The following is a 14,186-nucleotide window of genomic DNA, read 5'->3' as shown; positions in this document are numbered from 1 at the left end:
GAGGAGAGAGTCCAGTGAATGGCTGCTAAGGTGATGAAGGGACTGGAGCATCCCTCCTATGAAGAAAGGCTTAGAGACCTGGGAGTGTTTGGCCTGAAGAAGTGAAGGCTCAAGGGAGATTTTGTCAATCTAAATAAACACATGAAGGGAGGTGCAAGGACAGAACCAGGCTCTTTGCAGGGGTGTGGCAACAGGACAGGAGGCAAAAGGCACAGAGTTACCCAGAAAGGTTGTGGAGTCTCCATCCTTGGAGATATTCAAGCATTGATTGAAGGTGGTCCTGGGCAATCTGATCTGGATGACTCTGCTTTGAGCAGAGGGCGTGGGCTAGACAACATCCAAAGCTCCCTTCCAACATCAACCATTCTGTAATTCTGTGACCTGCTTATGCTGCATTTATTCCTCTGAAGTGACAATAACAAAATAGCCCTGACAAAAGCAGTTCAGAGTGTGGACTTAGGAAGGTTTCAAAGCTAACAATATTCTAAGAATAATAGGAAAAATTGAATATCAACATTAAGCCTTCTGCTAAAAACATGGCGTTTCTCATCTGCCTCTCTCTGGCAGAGGGTTGTATCCTTCAATGCAGGGTTGGAATATGCTGAGCAGAACCATCCCCTGGGCGCAATGTGACATGAAGACCACAGTAGTCTAAACAGGTTCACTCAAGAAAGGATCAGCTATTACAGATGCATTTAAAGGAGAAGTAACAAGCAGAGATTAACATTGCCATTTAACCCTTTAGCCTCCCTTTTGCCACTCAGGCTTTACTTTCCTACTTGCCTCTTTGAGCATGTCAATAATTGTCTATTCATATTGTCAGTGAAAAAAAAAAGCTCAAGTCATCCAGGAGTGCTTCTTTATGTCCAGTTTAATGGCTGTTCAATATGACCTACATCAGTTCTGTTCTGTCTAGTTCAGTACTTACTGTCTCCAAAAAGTTACTTTAAAATAGCGCAACCGAGTTTAAAAACAAAAAAAAAATCTGAGGTAAGGAATTCCAGAATCAAATGTCCTTATAGAATCTCATTACCACTCCTCATACATCGTGTCATACTCTTTAACTGCACAGAAATCAACAGCTGTGCATGATGGGAATGCCCATCCTTTTGTGAGTCTCTTCCATCAAAGTCGCCACATCTGGCACTGAGGTTTTTTACTCTGTTCATGTCAGCCGAGATACTTGTTGCCTCTGTCTGGTGCCTTTTAAACACAAGATGAAATTCTGTTGGCAGTATAATAATTTTTTAAGCATTCAGTGTGAGTGATAATAAAATAAGTATGGATGTACATGAATATATATGTGGCAGTTTGGTTATAAATGAAGGCAGATTGATTTTCAAGATTATTGAATTAATATTTATAACATTTTGATTGTTAAGACCAGAATGTTTTAGGGATCTCTGTTCTGCAAAATGGAGTTAGCTTTATGTCCAGAGGATGCTACAGTATCTTATTTTGGTTTGTACTTTCATGTACTGCTCTGCACTCCAATGTTCCTGATATATAACTAAACTTTGGAACAGGATGCCTTTGGAGACTCTTGAATTGCCATCAGTAAGACGAATGGTGCAAACATTTCAGTATACTTACTGTACTTATATAGCAGGAGAAAAACTCTTTTTGTTCCTTCTACACCAACTTTTCCAGGATTCCTAAGAAAAAAAGCTCAAAAAGCAAAATAATTTTTTTTGTGTGTACCTATTTGTGAAAACAGAATGCCCTCACTTCCTCTGGCAGTGATGTCACACAAGATGTGCTACAGTTGTTGGCTGGTACAACTGTTGGAACAATAAAGTTCAACCAAAATGTGTTGCTTTAGAGACTGAGAGCTGGTTTTGCATGCAAATTTCCAAGTTACTGCTACTTTTGGCTGCCATGGGGTGTGTTCAAGATTTGGCATTTGCTTTGGTCACTGTATCTAATTTCACTATTATTTCCCTCAACACCCAGCAAAGATCCACAATTTTTTTATTAGAAATCTAGCATTCTGTAATGCATTTACTGAGAGAGATAACTCTTTGTTTTTCAGAGCTTCCATATGGCTGGGAGAAAATTGATGATCCCATTTATGGCACTTATTATGTTGAGTAAGTTCCCAAGTTCAATATTAAGTTCCTATTAATATGTCATAAACTAATACTAGCACCTTCTGCAATGCTCAGCCTGGCAAGGAATGGGTACAATTACTTGACATGTTAAACTAGGGGTATACCAGGAATTCTCAGTCATGAATGCAGCTAATGTATCCAGATACATTCAAAGTGTCCCAATCAGTGACTCAGGCATTCAGTCACTCTCTTTATGCAGGGTCTGGTTTCACGGTACCATTCCAGCTGATACTTGTACAAAGAACATATTCATTAAATAGATGTTGCATTTTCTATGTAAGCTTTGAATATCCAGCAAGATATAAATCTTGTTAATCAATGAATAGAGCAAAGCATACTCATTTTAGCTCAGTTAAGATCCTTTTCTGGAGAGTCCTCAGTTGCTGCAAATCAGGTGTTTATACTGTTTGTACAAGAAGTCAAGTTGTTTATAGGCTGCATATAAAATTTTAGGGATGTTGTGTTTTATCTTGTATTTAAAAATGCAGCTGAAAAGAATATAAATTCTATTTTCAAAGGACAATCCTTGCTTTCATTTTCTTCAGATTATATTTTAGTCATGAAACAAGAAAAAAAAAAAGACACCTTATTCCTCTGTGCAAAGGCCAACAAAATGCTTTTGTTTGAAGTAATGGTAGAGCCTGGTCACTTTGTACATAAAATAAGTAAATCTGAGAGATGAGTTCCTCTGCTTTTTAATTTAGCACAGTGAATGAGACTTATGCAAAGTAAATCTAAATTCAGATTGTGGTACTTATTCAGGAGTCAGTTCTCACTCTGCTCTCTACAGACAGTATGCAGGAGAGAAGAGAGAAAACCACTCCTGTCACTGTGCAGACAGCACTTGAAAGGTTGAGAAACAACTATCCATTTGTGCCTTTTATTAAACAAGAGAGGTCTTTAGAGAATATGGCCCCTGACCTAAAATGTCAGTTTCAAACCCTGACACTCAAGCAGTATGTTCATCTAGTTGTTTCATAGAAAATAGAAAATTTCCTTTGTGTGTAATATTATTAATTTGGTCTCTTGAATCCATACCAACACACTGACTGCAGGATTGCCCTGGACAGGCATTGGGGATGCAGCTTTTCCAGATTTCAGGATATGCTGCTGTTAGCATGCCAGGGTTCAGGTGTGCAGGGAGATCAAAAAATCATCTGATTTCTGGAGGTCTAGAAGACATAAGATGCCCCTTTCTTACCTGCTGCCACAGCAGCAGCTTGTGGATGCCCATGCATGTTCCTCAGCCTTCTACAAAGCAAACAAACAACTGAAAGTGGTGTTTGGTCACTGCTCTGCTGACTCCTTCTGTCCCATTCTCCAAATGCCAGAGCACCTGCTCTTCTTCCTTGTGACCAGCTTGCTTCCTGCCCTCAGGTGAAAGAGCCAGCAGCCCCATCTACTTTGCTGCTCAGCTCAAGTCACCTTAGTCAGTCCAGATTCAACCAAAAAGATAGGTTTTGAAGTCCCTACTAATACCATTAAATTACTCCCCCTTGTAATGCCTGAGTTCTTTTATGATGTCCCCAGGTAGATAGAGGCTGCAGTTCTCATATCATTTTGTGCTTGCACATGCAATTATGCAGCTGCTGGGTGTAAGTGAGGCTTCTCTCCCAGTGGTTTTTAGTGTATTTTGGGGTGTAACAGGTGCTGTGCAATTTCTGTGCATTAATCTCTTACTGAGACTCCGCTTGGTTGTTAGTGCAGCCCAAGGCATTCTGGCACCAGCAAGGTTCACACTACACTGCAGAGTCAGAAAAGGAACAAGTATTTACCTGCATTTTGTGTCCAACCACAGGTAAACAGACACAAGGTGCCAGGCCCAGATGTTATTGTGCAATTACATATTTTGAGGCTGTTAGTGTGAAATTTATTAATCCTGCCACAGATAAGATTCATGGACAGATACATCAAACCTACTGCAGTCTCAGAGGTTTTTAGAAGTGGAATGGGTGCTCATGGTATGGCATTGAAACTGCAGCCCTGCTAAATTCACATGGAATTTTATAGCCAGTAAAATGCAGCTGTAGTTTAATTTGCTGTCTGAGCTCAATAAGTTTGAAAAAAAGATTGCTTTCCATTTTTGCCTGCTAAAATATATAACAGTCACAGCTTTTTTATTACCAGTATTCAACAGATGAGTTCATTTTTAACTAGATATAATCAGATTACAATAAACTCTCTTAATTATGTCATAAAAGTAGGTAAATTATGAAAAGCAAGATTACAAACCAAACTTCCACACATTCAGGTCCAGTCCAAGTTTACAGGCAGGCCTACAAAATCCTCATGAAAGAAGAGCTTGTGCTCTGCTCACTGAGATACTTCTATGCCATGGGAAGTATGTAAGGATGAGCAATGAGGCAGACAGGCTCCATTTCACCTTACAAGGAGCAGCCATGTTCAGCTCAAATATTCTGAGACCAGAGAAAAAGCTAAAAAAGAAAACAAACCAAAACAAAGAAACTTAAACCTCTTGCTAGTTGAGTTGATAAAGACTAATCACAATGTATTTGCAAATTCTGTTAAAAAAAAAAGGTCTCCAGTATAACTACCTCTCTTAATCATGCATTAATGTAGGTGTGAGATATTATTATAATTTTCATTTGCTTTGTTATGCAGGTCCAGACTTCATTTGTAATGTGTAGATGTTTGACATAAATGAGAAGTGTTTGCTAATATGTTTGTTAACTTTCATGCAATCTGGTCTTAATCTGTAAACTAAGAACTAACAGCACTGAGCTGTGCAGGGCTATGGAGAGAAAATAGTCATTAGAGTGCACTGGGTCTTTCGGGATTCTAATTGCCAAAAAATTGTTTCCCTCTTTAGGGATGATTAAGTACAACACAGAGCTCAATTTCCAGGCATGGGCTCTTTAATAGAACAGCTAAATTAGCCATACAGGCATTTACTCTGGAAAAATATACCTCCTTGACTTACAACTTCTGAGAACAATCTGTTACTACTCAAATAGAAAAAGTTATCTCAGGTCTTTTTGTCATTATAAAGTGTTATCAACTGAAAAATGTGAATAGAAACAGTAGATAGGCACTAACATGTTATGCATTAGAATATCCATTTTATAGGCATCCTGATCCCCAGAATTACTTTGTTGGGTAATAGGCAACAATTTCAAAAGCTATCGGAAAAACTGAAAAAAAACCCCACCCCATATATTAAAGTAGCTAAGAAAAGCAAATAGATTAAGCTCCTTCTACTGGTGCACATGCTCTGACCTGCTACCATTGTGTCACAGCTCAGTACCTTGACCATCAAGTAAAATCTACAAATTAGGCACCACTGCCCACACATCTCCTAATGATGTGCTTCAGTTGTCTTAAGTGCATTGAACCTGAAGCTTATCGTAAAAACAACTTAGCCTGGCCCTACTGACTGATGAGAGGGTGGAAGTGTGTCTGTGTCTTATAGGCTGGCTGGTGGTGATGGTACCTCCTCATCACACAGAGACAGTAGTTTGACTTCACAGGTAAATGCAGCCCAAAAGCACATCCTGCCTCTGAGGGTTTGTCTCCGGTTAAGACACAGTGAGCTAACAGGGGCCAGCAGCACCAGCCACTCCTTCTGTGCACAGCCGCAATGGCACTAGAAGAAAGTTGTTGGATTAGTCTTTGGATTAGGCTTTTAGATTTAATATATCGTATAAAATAAAGGAAGAAAATTTAAGTTAGAATTGTTCACTGAATTAGAGCCTATGGGAAATGAGCAATACGTTTTGGTTACCATCCAAAATCTGTTTTAACCACAAAAGCACTTATTTGTAACCATCTCTAAAACTCTCATTTGGCTTGTCTTATGAAGGCCGAGTCTAGTAATATGTATTTTGTATGCTGTTGAAGTAGCTAGATGAAAAGCTAGAATGTCCTTTAAAGAGAATTACTTAGCTTAATAACTTCTTTCTCAAGTAAACTCATCAGGAGCACATTTTCTGATTTAGCCATGAAGCTGTATAGCATTTAAAATTGCATAGAGATGTGTTTCAGTATCATCAGTCTAGGAGCATAGTATAGTATTACTGACTGATAAAAATGACTGATTACCAGTATAATTTTCTTTTCTTTGACTCATCTTGGACACAATATTTAATGCAGTTTTTTTTAAATTAGTTGGAAATTTCACATTGTGCTTTTGAGACTGCACACTACCATAAAACAGTCAAAAGATGGATATAAGTTGGAGCTTAGAATTATTAAAGTTGCACCAACAACATGAGGTGCTTCAAGTACCTCTTTCAGTCTTCCTATCTGATCTGATAGGACAAAATGTCATTTTCAAGATACTTGTTATCAAAGACATTTCTGTGTAAATGGACCAAACCACAACTTAAACTCTGCCTAGAAACTGTAGGTAGGCAGTAGAAAACAGATTCTAGCTGTGATGTCAGTACCACAGTAATTAATCTTTCTTGAGCCATGAGCGCATCTGATATTAGCTAAAATCCCAACTTCTTTTATATCACAGAACTACACATAAGTTGAAACCTAGGCCTGCAAGGGCCCTCCTGCAGCTCCGAGATGTGCCCTGCAATTATAACATGGCACTAAGCATAGTGAAAGGTCCTGAATAAAGAGCTGGAGTGTAATCTTGGATATCCATTACATCTGCATGATATGGCAAAAAGAGCCATGAGAAACCTAAGCTCTTGTGGAGGGCAGCTGGAGAACAGGGCAGGATACTTTAGAGCCCCTAAAGTAAGAGATGATCCCTCTGTTGAAGCAATTAACCCACTGTGTAACAACCCTGGTTTGGACCTTATGAAATGCTAACATAAAACAAGCTAGATATTGTACTCCATGTCTCCTACTGGGAGCTGTTTTCTAACTTCAGGCTTCTCCTGTGAGAAGCCTACAGAACTGAAGTCTGAAATCCTGGCATCTTTAATACATTCTAGTATTTACTTCCAAATATATTCATAGAAGCAATTATATATCAGAATTAATTCTGCTTGAATAAAAAGCTAAAACTCCTTTGATCTTCTATAACAGAAGATTCTATTTCACAGGTCTTCCTGTAAAACCTTTCACATAGATTCATTTCATTTGATCATGGGTGCTCAGAACTTCATGTAGTATTTCAGTTTCATCACTGTCTTGTTTAAAGGCAAAAGCAGTATTTCCTGTACAATATGGAAATACATCATATGATAAGCACATCACATAATTACTTTTTTCATGCTTATGTTAGTAGTTCATTATTACCTTATTTAATGCACGTAAGTCTTGCTTTCTCCATTTTTAACTTGTAAAGCTTTTCTTCCTTTCATCATAAGTTTCTAGGTTTGCAGTAGAATAAGGTGCTGAAGACCCTGACAATTACTAGAAATAACAGAAAGCAAAAGTCTAGGAAAGGAATGCCTACAGTCTTAAACAGCCTGTCTGAAGAAGAAAAGAAATGAGAGGAACTTTGTCTGCAACATAGACCAAAATTTACTGAAAACTATTAATCAAAATTTTAGAGTATGAGAGTAAGTTAGCAGCCACTTGAATGAGTTATAGTCATGTGAACAAAGTATCACCTTCAGGATTTATCACATTTACTTCATCTCATTAAATCAAATATTCTTTTACATGACTGAAAGTCTTTTCATTTCATTAACACTAGCCACTAAATCCTATTTTGCAAGTGTATTGCACTCCCACAGGACTTGCTGCATTTCCTCTACCTCCCTTCCCAATGGCAATTACACTTAATTTGTTTGAAGCGGTGGTAGGATCAGAATCCCAAAGGACCTGAAAGGTGCTTAATGTGGCATAAAAGGTCATTTCAGTGTAAAAAAAGAGAGACCCTTTTAGGATCTTGGAGTTTTGAAAGTTCCCAGGTCACCTGTCCAAGTGCTTAAAGCCCATGATTGGGATTGGATTTTGAGAAGACCTCAGTAGATAGTAGCCCAGTGACAACAAATAAGGAGTGACATAAGCCTTCCCTTCTGCACATATGTATTTGTTTCCCCAGAACAGTGTTTGAAGCACAAGCCCCTTCTCTTTGTTGTGATTCTATTGTGATCATCTTGCAGATTTGTTCCGTGCAGGCTACTATTTTTGCCTCCTTCAGAAAACATGCAAAACTTATCCCAGGACAAGACTGTAAGATTGCTCAGTGACTGATAAGATGTGTGCTTTAAAGAATTAAAATCAAGGATATGGTGACAGTATGTACTAAACATCACAGTTCTAAACACAATGCAGAAAAATAGTGGTGTAATGACAGAGATGTACTTAATGAGCTGTAGTAGGAAATGTAAATCATCAAGAAAAAATGTGTATACTATCTTTTCTTGTGTTTCATATATGACCTATGTAGTTCTAATCTACCATCTAACTTAGTTTCTGCATCTGATTTTTCTGTGCAGCTGAGCAGATACGCACCACAGTATTAAAAAGGAATAATCTTCAATTTATTACCTATGTTAGATTTATTTCTAAATTACCATCATAAAAGCACTCTGTGTTCTAGGCTTTTCTTTTTCTGTAAGTGTGTCAAGTGATTGAATAATTTTGCTTACAACCAATTGATAATAATGCACAAAACTGGTTGAGATCCTTTGAATCATACACAGAACAGTTGTCATGCTGAAGACATGAAAAGCTGTTGCTGTAGCATGTTTCAGCAGTGCTGCTGTTGAATTTGCAGTCCCATGGATCAAAAGCATTTGTCTGTAGCAGAGTGTATTGAAGTGATAGGATGATGCTCACTGCTGTTCATTACACAGGGCACTGGTTGTATATTCTCATCCCCAATGAAATTCTGTGAAATGTAAGGGACACACTCAGGCCCGTTGGGGGTCCATCATGGTTTCGCTCTCTAACCACACATGCATTAGCCACATACAGCACCCTACTGTGAAAATTATCATTTTACCCAACTGAACCCGGTTTTTAATCAAAACCAAATTTTTTCCAGCCACATAAATAGAAGAACTCAATTTGAAAACCCTGTCCTAGAAGCAAAAAGGAAGCTACAGCAGCATAACATGCCCAACGCAGAACTTGGAACAAAGCCTATGCAGGCCCAAGGTTTCCGAGGTACAGTACTATGTCAGCTATCTTAGTTAAGATGAAAGATCCTGCTCTTCTGTTTATGTGACAATGATTTTGTCATAGGCTGATTAAAAGAGTAGTGTTGCCAATTCTCGAAAGGTTATCACCTGTATCTTAGCAATTTTCTCCCTTAAGATGTCCAGATTCCATTAGTTGCAGGACTGATGAGCCAACTAAAACCTTCAGAGGTGCAGAGAAAAAACAGAAAAGTTGAATCTAGTGTTTCCTAAAGACTGAGAAACTGAAAGCACAATGAGACTCCCAAAGTAATTTTCTCAATAAAATCATAAATTCTGTTCCTGAGAATGTACGACTCTCTCTTGAACACCCGAGGTTGGCAACACTGAAATACTTAATTGTACTTTCTCTAAATTACTCTTAATTGATGTTTGGTATGTTTCTAAGCTAGCTCATCTAGCAAGTATCAATTAAGTTAAAAGCCTCAAGCACAGTGTTACAGGAGTTTACAAGAATGCAGCCACTTGGTAACATAAAAACTAAAGCGCTCAAAATGAGCTGTATAAGAGCAAACAGTACTGGTATAGACAAATTAATTTTAGTGTAAGGTTACAGTCAGAGAATGAGGCTTGTTCTCCTTTGTAACAGTAGAAAGCTCCTCATCAACCTTACCTAGACCCAAATTTGTCCGTCTGCGCCCTGCTCCCAAGAGGTGCCATAGCGTGAATGACCTGTCGCAGTGCCGGCGCGACCCCGCCGGGGCACGCCCGCTCTATGGTACGTCCCCACTGCCGCCAGCCCCACCGCCCTGGGACCGGCTGGGGTCACAAACTCCGCACCTTCCCCAGCCCTCCCTCACCGAATGCGGCACAGGAGAGAAGCATGGGGAGCCACCAGCACCCACACTGCACCCCGAGGCACGCGAGGAGGGGACACAAAGCTTGCACAGCAGTCCATGTGTGTCACTTGTTGGATGCCTAAAGCCCGTGTGTTTGGAGTGGAAAGCTCACCTAATATTTAGCCCTTCTTGGTAACAAATGCAATGAGATACTCAGAGGGGATATTTTCCTCGTTGTGGTTGGGAGGGAAATTATGAAGGACGTATTACTTAGTAGACAAAGCTGAATTTATAGGTTAGGAAAGAGGTTTTTAAATTACCTCACAGATCAGTTTTATTGTTGTAATTATTTTAGCCACACAATATCCACTTCTACATGGATTTCTAATATCAAAGGATATTTATAGCTCTTCATTTATGGCTGATCTGCCATAGATAAGAAATATGTTTTAAGCTTTGTATTAGTACAAGAACTCACAAATATTTTTTCCTGGAATGCCTGCACTCTTTATTTTCTTGTCTTTGATACACTGTCACTTGGTTGCAGCCAGTATTGTTATCTGATGTCTCTGCTGTGTTGTGACTAGATCAGAACTTTTGTCTTTCTTGTTTGTGTTGACTGATGTAGAAAAACCACTCTTCACTCGTGATGCATCACAGCTGAAGGGGACTTTCCTCAGCACAACTCTTAAGAAAAGCAACATGGGTTTTGGATTTACCATCATTGGTGGGGATGAACCGGATGAGTTTCTCCAGGTGAAGAGTGTAATTCCTGATGGGCCTGCAGCACAAGATGGGAAAATGGAAACAGGTAATTATGAAGGTTCCTCTGTTCTTTTATATAAGAAATAGAATGAGAAATAGATTTCTGAGTCTCACTCTCTCCATGAATGAATACATTTTCCATATGACTTTCTGTGTTAATATGTAGAAAAGGTAAGTTTCTTGATAAAACTTTCTTGTAACTTTTCTTTCTAATAAATGCCAAGTAGCTTATTTTTCCCATTTCCCAATATTTTAAGGGAGGAAAGATCTCTGCATTTTCCTAGATAAAAATGGGATACGGTTTATAAGCTGTTTTTACTTGAGGGAAGTCTGCGTGGAAAGAAAAGAGAGAGGGAGAACACAGACTACTAAGTGCAAATTTATTTCTTTAGAAAGGATGGTTTTGCAAAACAATCAGTTGAGTCTGATCCAATACTGTTCTCATTAGAACCATCACAAGAGTTTTCAGTGTGGCATATGGACACATAGGCATTTTTGTCCTATTAATAAAGAATCTGTGAAAATTCATGAAATAAAAGAAACTTCTCTGAAGAGCTTTAAAGCTGCTCTGAAGATCTGGACCACCACTGCAAACATTTTCATGTTCACAGATTGATAAAGATTGCAAACCACTGTCTGAAAGGTCACATCAGGTCTCTGTATGGATGAAACTCTTTTGAAGGAAGATGAATTCAGTTTCCAAGCAGCTGTCACCTTCCTTAGGAAAAGAAAATCAGAAAATAATAGAACTATTGCAGTTGGCAGGGACCTTCAATCACTAACTCCCTGCTTAAAACAGCACTAACTTTGTGATTGGATCAGGTTTCTCAAGGTCTTGAGAAAATTTCATGAGACACAGATTCCACAGCCTCCACATGGACTCCTGTCCCAGCGTTTCACCACTCTCATGGTGAAGACTTTTGCCGAGAAGTTGTGGATGCCCCATCCCTGGAAATGTTGAAGGCCAGGCTGGACAGGGCCCTGAGCAACCTGGTCTAGTGGGTGGCAAGGGTAGTAGATGACCTTGAAAGTCCCTTTCAACACAAACCATTCTATTGTTGTGTGATTTTTGTTCTTTAGGTCTGGTTGGGCTTTCCACAGGTGCAGCTGGTTAGTAGGGACTGAAGTACTGTGTTCCTGTGTTTGAGCAGCCCTGTCACTCTGTACCATCTCTTCCCCTCAGTCCTTGTTCCTCAGATAATAAATCATGCTGCACATTGGTAATGAGGCGTGCATAGTTTATCCTTCCATTTCTCACCAAGACATTGAAAGAAAGACATGGTAGTTTGAGATTTTTGTTGCCTTTGCAGAAAACCAAGTTCATAGTGGCCAGAGTCACTGTGAAGATATTCTAAACTTTGATAACTAATCATTGTGGGTGGATAACAGCACCAGAGAAGGATCCTTTTAGTGTGTTACAGTACAGGGAGCAGACACAAACTCACACAGGCACAAATGATGCAAGTGGAATAGTCTGAAGTGATTTTTCTGGAAATTTCATTTCATCCTTTTATTGTTGTCAACTTTTTTATCCTAGTCATATCCATATGTCAGAATAAATCACCCTGAATTCTAGTTTATTTTGTAGGACTCTCCAGAACTCTGCAAGTAGGAAGTGTGAAGGTTGTGAAAAGTATTATTTAAAAAAAAAAACAAAAAAAACCAAAACAAACAGAATTTGCTTGAAATTTAATGTTATACCCGGCATGATGTTTCTAATGCCAAATAGATAAACAGAAAATTTATATGAAGAAGTAAAACGTAAGAAAGAAGTAGAATATAGATTTTTGGCACTGATTTTATAAAATACATTCATCTAATAGCTTTTTAATTCTCGGTTCGTGTTGCCATTTTAACTTAATGCAATTTAGTTACCAAAGGCAAAATTTATTAAATTAGGTGATTAAGTGAACGAAGGATACAACGGACTTCCTGAAGTTCAGAAGATTTCAGTGACATAAACTTCATTTTTCCCTAAGATTTTCATACTATCTAATACATGGCATGAGAGCTTTTCCTTATTTGTCATGGTTTAGCATTCTCAAATTAAGCACTCAGATATAGTTACTTGATAAGCCCTCTGGAGTGTGGGCTGGTTATTAGTGAACTTGGTCATATGGAGTTCTTTCCTCTGGAAAACAGGGTATCCTCGAAACTTCCTTGAATTTTTATGCTGAAATTGAACATGGGTTTCATAGTACTGTTTACGGTCATTATTGTAGTCATGGATTGTGATGAGAACATGTAAGAAAAATGTGCTTTAAAATGCACAGAAATAGCATTGGTTTTATCCTCAGGTAATTAATTCAACTACATTAGGAATGCAAAGCAGAAATGTACATTCAAATATATAATCACTCTATACTTATGTGACCCCAAACATACAAAATTAGATCTCAGAACAAATTTTGGCCTCAAATGTCTTCATTTTTAAGAAGAGTGGCAGATTCTGATGTAAAGTAATTGGAGAATCTCAGACTAAGGATTGTGGCATCTAACATGGTTTCTATGATAAAGTAATTTCTAAATATGGTAATGGTAAACTGAAAAAATATATTTAAGGTCAGCATGTTTATAAAAGCACTGTTCAACAAAGTGCTTGTATTTTCTGATATCAAATCTTTTTCACATTTCCTGAATTAGAATTTCTCTCGCTATTCAGCTATTTTACAATATAATCAGCGGAAGGTATGAAAGTCTCCCAGGTTCTATCAATAGCTTTTTGTTCATAAAGCTGTTAAAATCTTACATTTGAAAACTACTTGAAATTACATAAGTTTCTTTTTGTTTGTTAAGTAGGCATCATTGGATAATGAATAGAGCTTTTAAATTTGATTTTATTTATTCTTTTGATACAAACTGTCTGTTGTTCAATTTATGTGCACTCCAGATATGATCAGAGTCATGGGAAGCTTTGATTAGTGATCGAAACATCATATTGTGGCAATAGGGCATCATAGTAGAAATTCTGAGGGTAGTGACAATGATCTGTGAACAACCTGAGTGTAAGGGATAACCACAGGCAGTGGTGCTCCCAGCTCTAATACAATTCTGGACCCTGTCCCTTGCAAGGCTGCAAGGTGGTTTTGGCCTAGTGGTTATCGAAATCTTCATGCTTCAGACCTGCATTAGATTTGGGGGGAAAAGGAAGAAAAGGCACCATCTCTTTCATCTTACCTAATCTTTGGCCGCAAGCTGAAGACACCAAAGCTGTACTTCAAGCTAATTGTTAAAGAAATAAGCTCACAGAAAACTACCATTGTAGCTTTGGTTTATTTCTCCACCCAAAATCTAATGTAGGGGTCAGGTACAAATGCTGTTCAAAGAGTGAGGCTGTGTAAGACATTGTCACTCTACTACACAAAGTAGTTTGACCTGAAGGTTTCAAAATGGAGCAATTTTGGATTTCATCCTTTGGAACATAGAGCCATAGAATGGTTTGGGTTGGAAAGGGCCTT

General features: G+C 38.4%; 1 protein-coding gene across 11 annotated transcripts in view; it reads left to right on the top strand.

Moving 5' to 3' along the window:
• The window catches only part of MAGI2 (membrane associated guanylate kinase, WW and PDZ domain containing 2), a 719,843-nt gene that overhangs the window by 558,530 nt on the left and 147,127 nt on the right, over positions 1-14,186 (top strand). For all 11 annotated transcript variants that reach the window (XM_042018455.1, XM_042018451.1, XM_042018449.1 and 8 more), the window contains 3 exons: positions 2,033-2,090; positions 9,031-9,152; positions 10,592-10,774. In XM_042018455.1, coding sequence (XP_041874389.1) covers positions 2,033-2,090; positions 9,031-9,152; positions 10,592-10,774 — 363 coding nt within the window. The remainder of the gene's footprint in view (positions 1-2,032; positions 2,091-9,030; positions 9,153-10,591; positions 10,775-14,186) is intronic.

This window comes from Corvus kubaryi, unplaced genomic scaffold (assembly GCF_017639235.1).
Source record: "Corvus kubaryi isolate FWS band 111438036 unplaced genomic scaffold, C.kubaryi_AGA036_p1.0 137, whole genome shotgun sequence".
NCBI lineage: Eukaryota > Metazoa > Chordata > Aves > Passeriformes > Corvidae > Corvus > Corvus kubaryi.
Note: the sequence above shows the minus strand (reverse complement) of the source record. Positions and strands in the feature narration are given on the sequence as shown.